At 53.0% G+C, this 14,362-nt stretch overlaps 1 protein-coding gene across 1 annotated transcript in view; it reads right to left on the bottom strand.

Annotated features, from left to right (window-relative positions):
- LOC142922697 (dual specificity tyrosine-phosphorylation-regulated kinase 2-like) overlaps positions 1-13,819 on the bottom strand; it is a 100,892-nt gene extending 87,073 nt beyond the window's left edge. The window contains exons 1-7 of the mRNA XM_076063518.1: positions 13,503-13,819; positions 12,683-12,722; positions 9,670-9,769; positions 8,217-8,377; positions 7,207-7,343; positions 2,750-2,896; positions 2,137-2,275 (exon numbers count right to left, since the gene is read on the bottom strand). Of these exons, the coding sequence (XP_075919633.1) occupies positions 2,137-2,275; positions 2,750-2,896; positions 7,207-7,343; positions 8,217-8,377; positions 9,670-9,769; positions 12,683-12,688 (690 nt within the window). The 5' untranslated portion in view covers positions 12,689-12,722; positions 13,503-13,819. The remainder of the gene's footprint in view (positions 1-2,136; positions 2,276-2,749; positions 2,897-7,206; positions 7,344-8,216; positions 8,378-9,669; positions 9,770-12,682; positions 12,723-13,502) is intronic.
- Between the last annotated feature and the right edge of the window lie 543 nt (positions 13,820-14,362).

Raw genomic sequence — 14,362 nt, 5'->3', positions numbered from 1 at the left:
AGAACCAGTGGCATCTGCGTCTACAGAAAGTGACGAACCAGTGGCTTCTACATCTACAGAATGTGAAGAAGCAGTGGCATCTAAATCTACAGAACATGAAGAACCAGTGGCATCTACATCTGTAGAACGTGATGAACCAGTGGCGTCTACATCTACAGAACGTGAAGAACCAGTGGCATCTTCATCTACATAACGTGAAGAACCAGTGGCATATACATCTGCAGAACGTGAAAAACCAGTGGCATCTAAATCTACAGAACGTGAAGAACCAGTGGCATCTTCGTCTACAGAACGTGAAGGACCAGTGGCATCTACATCTGCAGAATGTGAAGAACCAGTGGCATCTATATCTCCAGAATGTGAAGAACCAGTGGCATCTACATCTGTAACCAGTGACATCTACATCTGCAGAACGTGAAGAAGCAATGGCATATTCGTCTCCAGAATGTGAAGGACCAGTGGCATCTACATCTACAGAACGTGAAGAACCAGTGGCATCTACATCTACAGAAAGTGAAGAACCAGTGGCATCTACATCTACAGAAAGTGAAGAACCAGTGGCATCTACGTCTACAGAACGTGAAGGACCAGTGGCATCTACATCTACAGAACGTGAAGAACCAGTGGCATCTACATCTACAGAAAGTGAAGAACCAGTGGCATCTACATCAACAGAAAGTGAAGAACCAGTGGCATCTACATCTACAGAACGTGAAGAACCAGTGACATCTACAACTACAGAATGTGAAGAACCAGTGACATCTACATTTAAAGAACGTGAAGAACCAGTGGCATCGACGTCTACAGAATGTGAAGGACCAGTGGCATCTACATCTACAGAACGCGAAAAACCAGTGACATCTATATCTCCAGAACGTGAAGAACCAGTGGCATCTACATCTGTAGAACTTGATGAACCTGTGACATCTACATCTGCAGAACGTGAAGAATCAATGGCATATTCGTCTACAGAATGTGAAGGACCAGTGGCATCTACATCTAAAGAACGTGAAGAACCAGTGGCATCTACATCTACAGAAAGTGAAGAACCAGTGGCATCTACATCTACAGAAAGTGAAGAACCAGTGGCATCTACATCTACAGAACGTGAAGGACCAGTGGCATCTGCGTCTACAGAATGTGAAGAACCAGTGGCATCTGCGTCTACAGAAAGTGACGAACCAGTGGCTTCTACATCTACAGAATGTGAAGAAGCAGTGGCATCTAAATCTACAGAACATGAAGAACCAGTGGCATCTACATCTGTAGAACGTGATGAACCAGTGGCGTCTACATCTACAGAACGTGAAGAACCAGTGGCATCTTCATCTACATAACGTGAAGAACTAGTGGCATATACATCTGCAGAACGTGAAAAACCAGTGGCATCTAAATCTACAGAACGTGAAGAACCAGTGGCATCTTCGTCTACAGAACGTGAAGGACCAGTGGCATCTACATCTGCAGAATGTGAAGAACCAGTGGCATCTACATCTACAGAACGCGAAAAACCAGTGACATCTATATCTCCAGAACGTGAAGAACCAGTGGCATCTACATCTGTAACCAGTGACATCTACATCTGCAGAACGTGAAGAAGCAATGGCATATTCGTCTCCAGAATGTGAAGGACCAGTGGCATCTACATCTACAGAACGTGAAGAACCAGTGGCATCTACATCTACAGAAAGTGAAGAACCAGTGGCATCTACATCAACAGAAAGTGAAGAACCAGTGGCATCTACATCTACAGAACGTGAAGAACCAGTGACATCTACAACTACAGAATGTGAAGAACAGTGGCATCTGCGTCTACAGAACGTGAAGAACCAGTGGCATCTACATCTACAGAACGTGAAGGACCAGTGGCATCTACATCTACAGAACGTGAAGGACCAAGTGGCATCTACATCTACAGAACGTGAAGGACCAGTGGCATCTACATCTACAGAGCGTGAAGAACCAGTGGCATCTACATCTGGAGAACGTGAAGGACCAGTGGCATCTACATCTACAGAACGTGAAGGACCAGTGGCATCTACATCTACAGAACGTGGAGGACCAGTTTCATCTACATCTGTCAGAGTGCCGAGCGTCGAAGCGAGCGTCCGCGCCCCCAGCCTGCCCTCCGCTCACCAGCTTTATGTCCCCGTGGACGATGCCCCGGGACTTGGCGTAGGCGAGGAAGCGGAGGATGCCCCTGGTGTAGGCCCTCGCGATGTCCTCGTCGATGTGCCCCTGCCCCATGTCTCTGAGCAGCCAATGGAGGTTCGTGCTGTGACGGGGAGACAGAGGCGTCAGCGATGCCCCTCTCTGTGGGTCTCTGTGGGTGGTGGTGTGGTGGTGGTGAGTGGGTGGTGATGGTGGTAGTGGTGATGGTGAGTGGTGGTGATGGTGGGTGAGTGAGTGGTGGTGGTAGTGGTGAGTGAGTGAGTGAGTGGTGGTGAGTGAGTAGGTGGTGGTGGTGGTGGTGGTGATGGTGGTGATGGTGGTAGTAGTGATGGTGAGTGAGTGGTGGTGCTGGTGGTAGTGGTGATGGTGAATGAGTGAGTGAGTGGTGGTGGTGTTGGTGGTAGTGGTGATGGTGAGTGAGTGAGTGGTGGTGCTGGTGGTAGTGGTGATGGTGAGTGAGTGAGTCGTGGTGGTAGCGGTGATGATGGTGGTAGTCGTGATGGTAAGTGAGTGGTGGTGATGGCGGTAGTGGTGATGGTGAGTGAGTGAGTGGTGCTGGTGCTGGTGCTGTTCGTACCTCAACAGCTCCATGACAAGGCATTTATGTCCTCGGAAGGAGAAAGTCTCCAGGACTCTGGCAACGTTGAAGTCCACGTCGCTACGGTGGCTCTGCAGCTCCATGGACATCTGCATCTCGCTCAGCTGGTTCTCCTCTTGCATGGAGCTGCGCGCGAGTGAGCGAGTGCACAGAGAGAGACACAGAGACAGAGAGACAGAGAGTTTAGACATAACGTAGAGGAGGGATGGTGGTGATGGTGGGGAAGGGTGGTGGTGGTGTGGGGGTGGTGGTGGTAGTAGTCGTGATGGTGGTGGTAGTGTGGGGGTGGTGGTGGTGTTAGTGTGATGGTGATGGTGGTGGTAGTGTGATGGTGATGATGGTGGTGGTGGTGGTAGTGTGATGGTGGTCCGGCAAAACAACCCCCTACCTCCATGCGGTGCCGGACGGGCAACTCTGTCGTGGAGAGTGCTGTGGGGAGAGGTCCAATTTTGATTGGCTCCTCCCCTCATGGCATATGTGTCCACCACAGGGGCTAAACGGGGGCTCTGGACGGGTGCGAGGGGCTGGTAACCCCTCCACCTTCAATTAATTACCACTAAACCACGAGTTAAACTGAAATATGTAACTAATAAGCTTGTGCCGGAGGCCCCGGGGGGCCAGGCATCTATGACGTCTCCTGGCCAAACCCCAATTGGCGGAGCCAGGAGATTGAATATCTACCCTCGGGGCTCCTCCAGAAATAACGAAAAGTCACTACGGGTGGCCACGTGGAATGTTCGAACGCTCACTGCGGAGGAGAGGCTGCCACTCCTCTGTCGGGAGCTGGACCGGTACCGCCTGGATCTCTGTGGCATTCAGGAGGTCCGGTGGACCGGCTCTGGCTCCTGCCACCATGAGGGGTGGACAGTCCTCTACTCGGGGCAGCAGACTGCCAAACAACAGGGTGTGGCTCTTCTTTTGAACAAAAGAATGAAGGGGGCGTGGGAGCGTGGCGGTGAGGTGTGGGAAGCTGTAAGTCCCAGGCTACTTTGGGCTCGCCTTCCCATCAACCGGAGGCGAGGAATGGTGGTCGTCGTTACTTATGCCCCCATTGAAGATGAACATCCGTGGAGGGATGCAGGCAAAGCCGATGAGTCAGATGCCTTCTATGACCTCCTGTCGCAGGTGCTGGCTAAAGTGGCCCCTCGGGATAGAGTCATCATGCTGGGTGAATTCAATGCCCGAGTTGGTCATGATACTGGCACCTGGTCTGGAGTGATTGGAGGGCAGGGGCCAGATCAGCTCAATAACAACGGTAGGAGGCTGCTAGATTGTTGTGCAGCCCATGGGCTTGTAATTACCAACACGCTGTTCCGGCATCGGCGCATCCACACAACATCATGGATGCATGCCGGGTCCAAGCAAGAACATCTGCTGGACTACATAGTGACGGACAAGCGGATGCGAGCCCATGTCCTTGACACCAGGACCTACCGTGGAGCTGATCTGCCCCCTGACCATCGACTAGTCATCTGTAAGATGCGCCTGCCATTCTTCCACTCCGATGGTGGGTATTCACCCAGGACCCCATTCCAACCTAAAGTGGCCTGGTCTCAGTTATCTGATGAAAGTTGCAAGCGAGAATTTCATCATCGCTTGCGGCTGGGATTGGCATCGTCCCTGACTCCTCCTGATGTCGAGGATAAATGGGCGAGGTTTAGGACTGTGACTCATGCAGCTGCAATGGCTGCTTTGGGTACGCGGTCCAGACCTCCCCAGAGACCCTGGCTGACAGAGGAGGTGTTCAGGATGGTTGAGAAAAAGCGACAGGCCCACTGTCATCGGCTACAGAATCCCACGTCAGAGAATGAGGAGGCTTACCGCAGCCTTCACTCGGAGGTTCGGAGAGCCGTGAGGCGCTGCAAGGATGGGTGGTGGTCGCGGGTTGCTGAGGAGATGGAGTCTGCCTCAGTGGCCCGTGATCACAAATCTCTATTTAACTCCATCAAAAAAGTAATCTGCAGCGCCACACCTATTACCATCATTAGGGGAAAAAACGGTGACCCAATCTCCAACCCCCAGGAACAGGTTTGCAGATTTGCTGAGCATTTCTGTGAGGTCCTGGGGGAGGGAAAATCCCTCAGCCAGGAAAACATTGTGGCACAAAGTGAGGATGACCCTGCTGAGACTGCGGTGCCTCAAATATTGGAAGAAGTCACCCCCTGTGAGTGGCTGGCTGAGGTGCCATCTGTTGAGGAAGTACTGAAGGCAATCCGAAGTCTGAGACGAGGAAAGGCAGCGGGCAGAGATGATCTCCCAAGCAAAATGCTGAGGGAGGGCGGCGTTTGTGCACAGACTGCCCTATATGACATCATAACAACAGTCTGGACCACTGGACGGGTTCCGCAGGATTGGAAGGATGCCCTGGTGGTCCCCCTTTTTAAGAAGGGGGACCGCACAGACTGTAACAACTACAGGGGCATCTCACTCCTCAGTGTGCCGGGAAAGGTCCTGGCAAGGATTATTCAACATCGCCTTGCCAGGCACGCTGAGGAGAGGCTTGCGGAGTCCCAATGTGGTTTCAGGAAAGGGCGGTCCTGCACAGATGCCATATTTTCTGTCCGTCTGCTACAGCAGAGGTGTAGGGAATTCCAACAAGACCTACATCTCTGCTTTATTGACCTGGTCAAGGCCTATGATACCATCAGTAGGCCTGGGCTCTGGGTTGTTCTTCGTGCTTTTGGAGTACCTGACGCTCTGCTCACGATCATTAAGGACCTTCATGATGGTGAGCGGGCCCGGGTAAAACTACGTGGCCAGGAGTCAGAGCCATTCCCTGTTAACCTTGGGGTGCGACAGGGATGTCCTCTGGCTCCCCCATTATTTAACATCTATTTTGACCACGTAGTTCGTGAAGCCTGCAATAGCTGTACCGGGGGAATCTCCATATAGTACAGATATAATGGGAGGCTGATCGACGCCCGGGTGCGGTCAAGGGATGGCTCCCTATAGCTCAACCACGTTATGTATGCTGATGATTTGGTAATAGCTGCTCATTCAGAGGAGGAGTTGGAGACGCTGCTGCTGAGACAGGAGCGTGCCACTAAGAGGTGGGGCCTTACCATCAGCCCCACCAAAACTAGCACCTGCCTGGGTATTTTGTGCCATCGGACACTCCACCCCCACAACTCTCAATCGGTGATGGGGCAGTTGTGGAGAGAGTGGAGAGTTTCCCATACCTGGGCAGTGTGCTTATGACTGGCTCCAGTTTAACAGCAGAGGTCTCTCTCCGAATCAGTCGAGCGGCAATATATTTTCATCGGTTGCGTAACGCTGTGAGGAAGCTACCTGGTCTGTCGCTCCGCACTAAGCTTCAGGTCTTCTCAGCCACGGTCATTCCCTCCCTTCTCTATGCTTGCGAAACGTGGAACCCCTAATGGAACATCTTCGCCGGTTAGAAACATTTAGGCTGACCTGCCTACGATCCATCCTGGGTTTAACCAGACTGGATTGTGTGAGGAGCTCACAAATCCTTGAAAGATCTGGGCAAGGTCCCATCGGTGAGCTCCTCCGGCGGGGAAGGCTGCGATGGCTGGGTCATGCCGAAACAGCTTTTGTTCGGCCGGATTGAGGGGGCTAGGCGGGCGCGGCACGGGCTAGAGAAGAGATGGAGTGATGTGGTACAGGAGGACGTGGAGCTGAGTGGACTTGCCAATGACTGGTACCAGCGGTGTCAAGATCGGCCTCTGTGGAGGAGGCTCGTGAAGGACGCTACTGGGCAGTTGGAGGTAGTCGCCCTCCAACAACAACGGAGGGCGGAGGAGCGACACTCAGAATAACGAGCGGAGTGCCGGGTGGCTAAAGCACAGCAGGTTGGCACAGTAGGGGGCAAAGGTGGTGCATCAGCCAGTCATCTCAGTCAGTCCACCCGTGGCACCTGGGTCTGCCCCGTGACCTCCTGCCAGCGGGCGTTCGACACTTCACGTGGCCTCAGGGTGCACATAGCCTGGCACAAGCGTCGTGGTGACGTCACCGCCACTTAGTGGCGAATGGCGGTTGTTGTTGTTGTGATGGTGGTGGTGGTAGTGTGATGGTGGTAGTGTGGTGGTGGTAGTGAGAGAGGGGTGGTGGCAGTGGTCGTGATGGTGGTGGTAGTGTGATGGTGGTGGTGGTAGTGTGATGGTGGTGGTGATGGTGGTGGCAGTGGTCGTGATGGTGGTGGTAGCGAGAGAGGGGTGGTGGTAGTGTGATGGTGGTGATGGTGGTGGCAGTGGTGGTGGTGATGGGGGTGGCAGTGGTCGTGATGGTGGTGGGTGCTCGAGCGAGTCAAGTAAAGGATGTTTCAGCCATAGTTTGTTATTGTTGTCACTGTGAGTGTTAGCTCACAGTGACAACAGCAGTCCCATAGTTGGCCCATTGTTGTTGTTGACATCGTTGTTGTTGTTGGTGCTGCTGCTGCTGCTGTTGACTGCACCGCTGCACCAGGGCCCACTCACTTGGAGGGCGAGGCGAGGATCTTGAGCGCCACCATTGTCCGAGTCTTGTGGTCCAGACACTGCACCACCACGCCCTGTCCGCCATGCCCAATCGTCTCGTTCAGCTCGAAGCGGTAGTAGAAGTGCTCGTTCTGGACCTTGCAGGGGTCACGAGGGAGGTCACGCGGAGTGGTCAGGGTGAAGGTCAAAGTGGGGTCACGGGGAGGTCACGGAAAGCATCAGGGTGAAGGTCAAATTGGGGGTCTGTGTGTGTCTGTGTGTGTGGGGAGTGGTGGTGCAGCGGTTAGCGTTACGCTGCGTTATCAACCTGGCGACCCGGGGTTCGATTCCCACTCACGGCCAACACCAACAGTGACGATTATCTGAACCGGTCCCGGGCCTCCCCTAGGTCGACTCAGCCTCAAATGAGTAGCTGGTGCGGTGTGTAAACATCGCCACTGGGGAGACAAAGGCGGTCGGGCGTGGTGCTGGCCACCCACCCCCTCGTGTAACGTTCTGGCCTTCATAGGTGCTCGCTAACAGCACTTGCCCCTACAGTCTGTGAAGGCTATATAGGGGATCTTTGTCTTTGTCTTGTGTGTGAGTCTCACAGGGATGTAGTTGTGTGTGTGTCTGTGTGTGTCGGTGTGTGTCTGTGTCTGTGTGTGTCTGTGTGTGTCTGTGTGTGTGTCTGTGTGTGTGTCTGTGTGTGTGTGTCTGTGTGTGTGTGTCTGTGTCTGTGTGTGTCTGTGTGTGTCTGTGTCTGTGTGTATGTGTCTGTGTGTGTCTGTGTGTGTCTGTGTTTGTGTGTGTGGCTGTGTGAGTGTCTGTATGTGTCTGTGTGTGTCTGTATGTATGTGTGTGTCTGTGTGTGTCTGTGTGTGTGTGTGTCTGTGTGTGTCTGTGTGTGCGTGTGTGTCTGTGTGTCTGTGTGTGTGAGTCTCACAAGGATGTAGTTGTGTGTGTCTGTGTGTGTGTGTCTGTGTATGTGTGTGTCTGTGTGTGTGTGTGACTGTGTGTGTGAGTCTCACAAGGATGTAGTTGTTATCGTCGTCGTCATATCCTCCATTGGCCACGCCCCCTCGGCTTTCCTCCTCCCCCTCGTCCAAAGTAAAAAACCAAACCGCGTCCATGGCGGCGAGCTCCAGCTTCTGGCGCTTCGTCAGGGAAGTCTTGAAGATACGCTGGATCGCTGCACACGTGACAACAACAACAACATCAGCCACAACAACTGAAGCTATCAACTTGTTTTGTATACACAAACCGCGCTATGCCCCCCCCCCCCCAAAGTGGCTGGTGTCATCATCATCGTCGTCATCATCACCGTCGTCATCATCGTCATCATCATCATCGTTATCATCACGTGGCAGACAAATGCTCTAAACGCATTTTTCTACAGACTCAAAGAGACCCACAGAGACTCATTGAGACCCACAGAGACCCACAGAGACTCATAGAGACCCACAGAGAGCCACAGAGACCCACTGACACCCACAGAGACTCACAGAGACTCACCAGAGACCTTTACTAATGCAGAGGAGTCAAATGGAAACGTGTCGTCAGGTGTGCCGTCCGGCGCGATGGCGTCACGAAACGTGACGTCATGCGCGCCGGGCGGCTCCATGACGTCACGTCTCCCCTTGGTATAAAAAGGGGAACCCCGTGACGTAGGCGGGGTCGTTGCTGGAGCCAGGGCTCGGAGTAGGGTGGAACGGGGGGAGCCAGGGGCAAGAGGGTAGGAGTAGGGGATAGCACAGCGTACAGGGCTGGAGGTGACCGCGCTCCTCGGTCGGCCGGGTTGGCTGAACCCACGGTCGGACGCAGAGGAGGCAGCACGGGGCAGCCGGCTGTGACGGGGGGGCTAGTGGGACGTAGCCCGGGACCCCTGGGGAAGTTGTTACACCCTCGTGTACTGTAATAAGCTTCGAGTAAACTTACGGCGAAAGCCCCTAAACCTCCGAGTCGTCGGGAACCCTTCAACGCTAATGTAGACCCACGTGGCGGTACAGGTTGCATCTACGAAAGTTAAACTTCTTTTTGGGTCTGGGTGTCTCTGTGGGTCTCTGTGTGTCTACGGGTGTATCTGTGTGTCTCTGTGTGTCTATGAGTGTCTATGGGTGTATGTGGGTGTCTATGAGTGTCTCTGTGTGTCTATGGGTGTCTCTGTCTATGGTTGTCAGTGTATGTCTATGGGTGTCTCTGTGTATCTATGGGTGTCTCTGTGAGTATCTCCCCGCTCAACATTTAGAGGAATCAACATCACCACGCTTGTATCCAAGTGTTATTTGGCTGCTGCTATGCATTTCCACGCGACAGCGACAATGATGATGACGACGATGATGATGATGACGACGATGATGACGGCGATGATGATGACGACGATGATGATGACGATGATATCAGCCCACTTGGTTGAGCTGCTTTGATCTGAGCTGCCATCATTCTTAGACTTTGATGATTCTCCTGCTCCTCTCTCGTTCTTACCTTTGGGTGATTTGGGGCGGATTAACGTGGAGCTGGCGGTCAGCGCACTCCACCTGGTGATAGGCGGAGGCTGCCTCCCGCTCGGTCCAGCTTGCCTCGTCTACACGCACACAAATTCATACATACATACACAACAACAACCGCCATTCGCCACTAAGTGGCGGTGACGTCACCACGACGCTTGTGCCAGGCTATGTGCACCGTGAGGCCACGTGAAGTGTCGAACGCCCGCTGGCAGGAGGTCACGGGGCAGACCCAGGTGCCACGGGTCGACTGACTGAGATGACTGGCTGATGCACCACCTGTGCCCCCTACTGTGTTAACCTGCTGTGCTTTAGCCACCCGGCGCTCCGCTCGTTGGTCTGAGCGTCGCTCCTCCGTCCTCCGTTGTTGTTGGAGGGCGACTGCCTCCAACTGCCCAGTAGCATCCTTCACGAGCCTCCTCCACAGAGACCGATCTTGACACCGCTGGTACCAGTCATCGGCAAGTCCACTCAGCTCCACGTCCTCCTGTACCACATCACTCCATCTCTTCTCTAGCCCGTGCCGCGCCCGCTTAGCCCCCTCAATCCGGCCAAACAAAGGCTGTTTCGGCATGCGGTGGCTGGGCATGCGGGCTACATGACCCAGCCATCGCAGCCTTGCCTGCCGAAGGAGCTCACTGATGGGACCCTGCCCAGATCTTTCAAGGATTTGTGAGCTCCTCCCACAATCCAGTCTGGTTAAACCCAGGATGGATCGTAGGCAGGCCAGTCTAAATGTTTCTAACCAGCGAAGATGTTCCATTAGGGGGGTCCACGTTTCGCAAGCGTAGAGAAGGGAGAGAATGACCGTGGCCGAGAAGACCTGAAGCTTAGTGCGGAGCGACAGACCAGGTAGCTTCCACACAGCGTTACGCAACCGATGAAAAGATATTGCCGCTCGACTGATTCGGAGTGAGACCTCTGCTGTTAAACTGGAGCCAGTCATAAGCACACTGCCCAGGTATGCGAAACTCTCCACTTTCTCCACAACTGCCCCATCACCGATTGGGAGTTGTGGGGGTGGAGTGTCCGATAGTACAAAATACCCAGGCAGGTGCTTAGTTTTGGTGGGGCTGATGGTAAGGCCCCACCTCTTAGTGGCACGCTCCAGTCTCAGCAGCAGCGTCTCCAACTCCTCCTCTGACTGAGCAGCTATTACCAAATCATCAGCATACATAACGTGGTTGAGTAATAGGGAGCCATCCCTTGACCGCACCCGGGCATCGATTAGCCTCCCATTATATCTGTACCATATGGAGATTCCCCCGGTACAGCTATTGAAGGCTTCACGAACTACGTGGTCAAAATAGATGTTAAATAATGTGGGAGCCAGAGGACATTCCTGTCGCACCCCAAGGTGTACAGGGAATGGCTCTGACTCCCGGCCACGTAGTTTTACCCGGGCCCGCTCACCATCATGAAGGTCCTTAATGATCGTGAGCAGATGGTCAGGTACTCCAAAAGCACGAAGAACAACCCAGAGCCCAGGCCTACTGATGGTATCATAGGCCTTGACCAGGTCAATAAAGCAGAGATGTAGGTCTTGTTGGAATTCCCTACACCTCTGCTGTAGCAGACGGACAGAAAATATGGCATCTGTGCAGGACCGCCCTTTCCTGAAACCGCATTGGGGCTCCGCAAGCCTCTCCTCAGCGTGCCTGGCAAGGCGATGTTGAATAATCCTTGCCAGGACCTTTCCCGGCACACTGAGGAGTGAGATGCCCCTGTAGTTGTTACAGTCTGTGCGGTCCCCCTTCTTGAAAAGGGGGACCACCAGGGCATACACACACACATACACACACAGATACACATATACACACATATATACACATACACGCATACACACACATTCATACATACTTACACACACATACACACATACACATTCATACACACACACATATACACAGACATACACACATACATACACACATACATACACATTCCTACACACATACACATTCATAGATACATATATACACACACATACACACATACACACACATACATACACATTCATACACACACACACATACACATTCATACATACATATATACACACACATACATATATATGTATATATGTATACATATATGGGTGGTGTTTGTAAGTGTGAGTGGTGTTCACAGGTGTGGGTGGTGTTTGTAAGTGTGGGTGGTGTTTGTAAGTGTGGGTGGTGTTTGTAAGTGAGGGTGGTGTTTGTAATAGTGGATGGTGTTTGTAAGTGTGAGTGGTGTTTGTAAGTGAGGGTGGTGTTCGTAAGTGAGGGTGGTGTTTGTAAGTGAGGGTGGTGTTCGTAAGTGAGGGTGGTGTTTGTAAGTGAGGGTGGTGTTTGTAATAGTGGATGGTGTTTGTAAGTGAGGGTGGTGTTCGTAAGTGAGGGTGGTGTTCGTAAGTGAGGGTGGTGTTTGTAAGTGTGGATGGTGTTTGTAAGTGAGGGTGGTGTTTGTAAGTGAGGGTGGTGTTCGTAAGTGAGGGTGGTGTTTGTAAGTGAGGGTGGTGTTTGTAAGTGAGGGTGGTGTTGTAAGTGTGGGTGGTGTTCGTAAGTGTGGGTGGTGTTTGTAAGTGAGGGTGGTGTTTGTAAGTGTGGGTGGTGTTTGTAAATGTGGGTGGTGTTTGTAAGTGTGGGTGGTGTTTGTAAGTGAGGGTGGTGTTTGTAAGTGAGGGTGGTATTTGTAAGTGTGGGTGGTGTTTGTAAGTGAGGGTGGTCTATGTAAGTGAGGGTGGTGTTTGTAAGTGTGGGTGGTGTTTGTAAGTCTGAGTGGTGTTTGTAAGTGTGGGTGGTGTTTGTAAGTGAGGGTGGTGTTTGTAAGTGTGAGTGGTGTTTGTAAGTGTGGATGGTGTTTGTAAGTGTGGGTGGTGTTTGTAAGTGAGGGTGGTGTTCGTAAGTGAGGGTGGTGTTTGTAAGTGAGGGTGGTGTTTGTAAGTGTAGGTGGTGTTTGTAAGTTAGGGTGGTGTTCATATGTTGAGTGGAGGGGGCCACGCCTACCTGCATGGCGTTGCTGTGCTCCGTAAATCTCTCGGCGTCTCTGCGTGGAGAGTGGAGAGTGGGGAGAGTCAGGCAGAGTTCAGTAGAGGGCGATTGCACCGCTACCACGTGGACTCACATTGTTAGCACGGACTCACGCACCACAAACCCACATCCTCACCACGAACCCACCAACCCTCACCAAGAACCCACATCCTCACCACGAACCCTCACAACTCACCACAAACCCACATCTACACCACGAACCCTCACAACTCACCACAAACCCACATCCTCACCACGAACCCTCACAACTCACCACAAACCCACACCTACACCACGAACCCTCACAACTCGCCACAAACCCACATCCTCACCACGAACCCACACAACTCACCACAAACCCACATCCTCACCACGAACCCACACAACTCACCACAAACCCACATCCTCACCACTAACCCACACATCAAACCAAGAACCCACATCCTCACCACGAACCCACACAACTCACCACGAACCCACATCCTCACCACGAACCCACACAACTCACCACGAACCCACACAACTCACCACAAACCCACATCATCACCACAAATCCACACAACTCACCACGAACCCACATCCTCACCACGGACTCTCACAACTCACCATGAATCCTCACCACGGACACCCACACTCACCAATAAGCCACAATAAGGACCCACACAACTCACCACGAACCAACACTCTCACCAAGAACCCACACAACTCACCACGGATCCACAACACGGACCCACACAACTCACCACAGACCCAGACAACTCACCACAGACCCACAACACTGATCCACACAACTCACCACGTCAATGGCTTCAGCAGAAGGTGCTCAGCGATTAGGATGATGAAGAATCTGAAGATGTCGACGCTAAAGACGAAAAAGCAGCCGCCTCCTTCACGTCCGTCTCGAACTGTGACGAGCCACGTGGCCGCGTGACGTCACCGATGACGTTCAGTACGAGGGAAGTGACCACGCCCACGCCAAGCCACGCCCACGCGGAGCCACGCCCCTGCCGAATGACGTGGATAACGCGGCCACGCCCCCGGCAGCCGGGCGCCCCCAAATCTACAGCTTCTACTTCCGCTTCCGGGTCGGGACGAGTGGAGGAGGTGGCGGGAAAATCTGAACCCTGTCTGGGCCTCCTCAAGGTCGACTCAGCCTGAAGGTGCCCACACGGGGCTCTGTGTGGTGAGTCTGTGGGTCTCTGTGTGGTGAGTCTGTGAGTCTCTGTGTGGTGAGTCTGTGGATCTCTGTGTGGTGAGTCTGTGGGTCTCTGTGTGGTGAGTCTGTGGGTCTCTGTGTGGTGAGTCTGTGGGTCTCTGTGTGATGAGTCTGTGGGTCTCTGTGTGGTGAGTCTGTGGGTCTCTGTGTGGTGAGTCTGTGGGTCTCTGTGTGGTGAGTCTGTGGGTCTCTGTGTGGTGAGTCTGTGGGTCTCTGTGGTGAGTCTGTGGGTCTCTGTGTGGTGAGTCTGTGGGTGTCTGTGTGGTGAGTCTTTGGGTCTCTGTGTGGTGAGTCTGTGGGTCTCTGTGTGGTGAGTCTGTGGGTCTCTGTGTGGTGAGTCTGTGGGTCTCTGTGTGGTGAGTCTGTGGGTCTCTGTGTGGTGAGTCTGTGGGTCTCTGTGTGGTGAATCTGTGGGTCTCTGTGTGGTGAGTCTGTGGGTC

The sequence above is a fragment of the Petromyzon marinus genome, unplaced genomic scaffold (assembly GCF_048934315.1).
Source record: "Petromyzon marinus isolate PM22_M1 ecotype Great Lakes invasive population unplaced genomic scaffold, UKy_Petmar_22M1.pri1.0 PM_Scaffold_14, whole genome shotgun sequence".
Lineage (NCBI taxonomy): Eukaryota > Metazoa > Chordata > Hyperoartia > Petromyzontiformes > Petromyzontidae > Petromyzon > Petromyzon marinus.
This window is presented reverse-complemented; position numbering and strand designations above follow the sequence as displayed.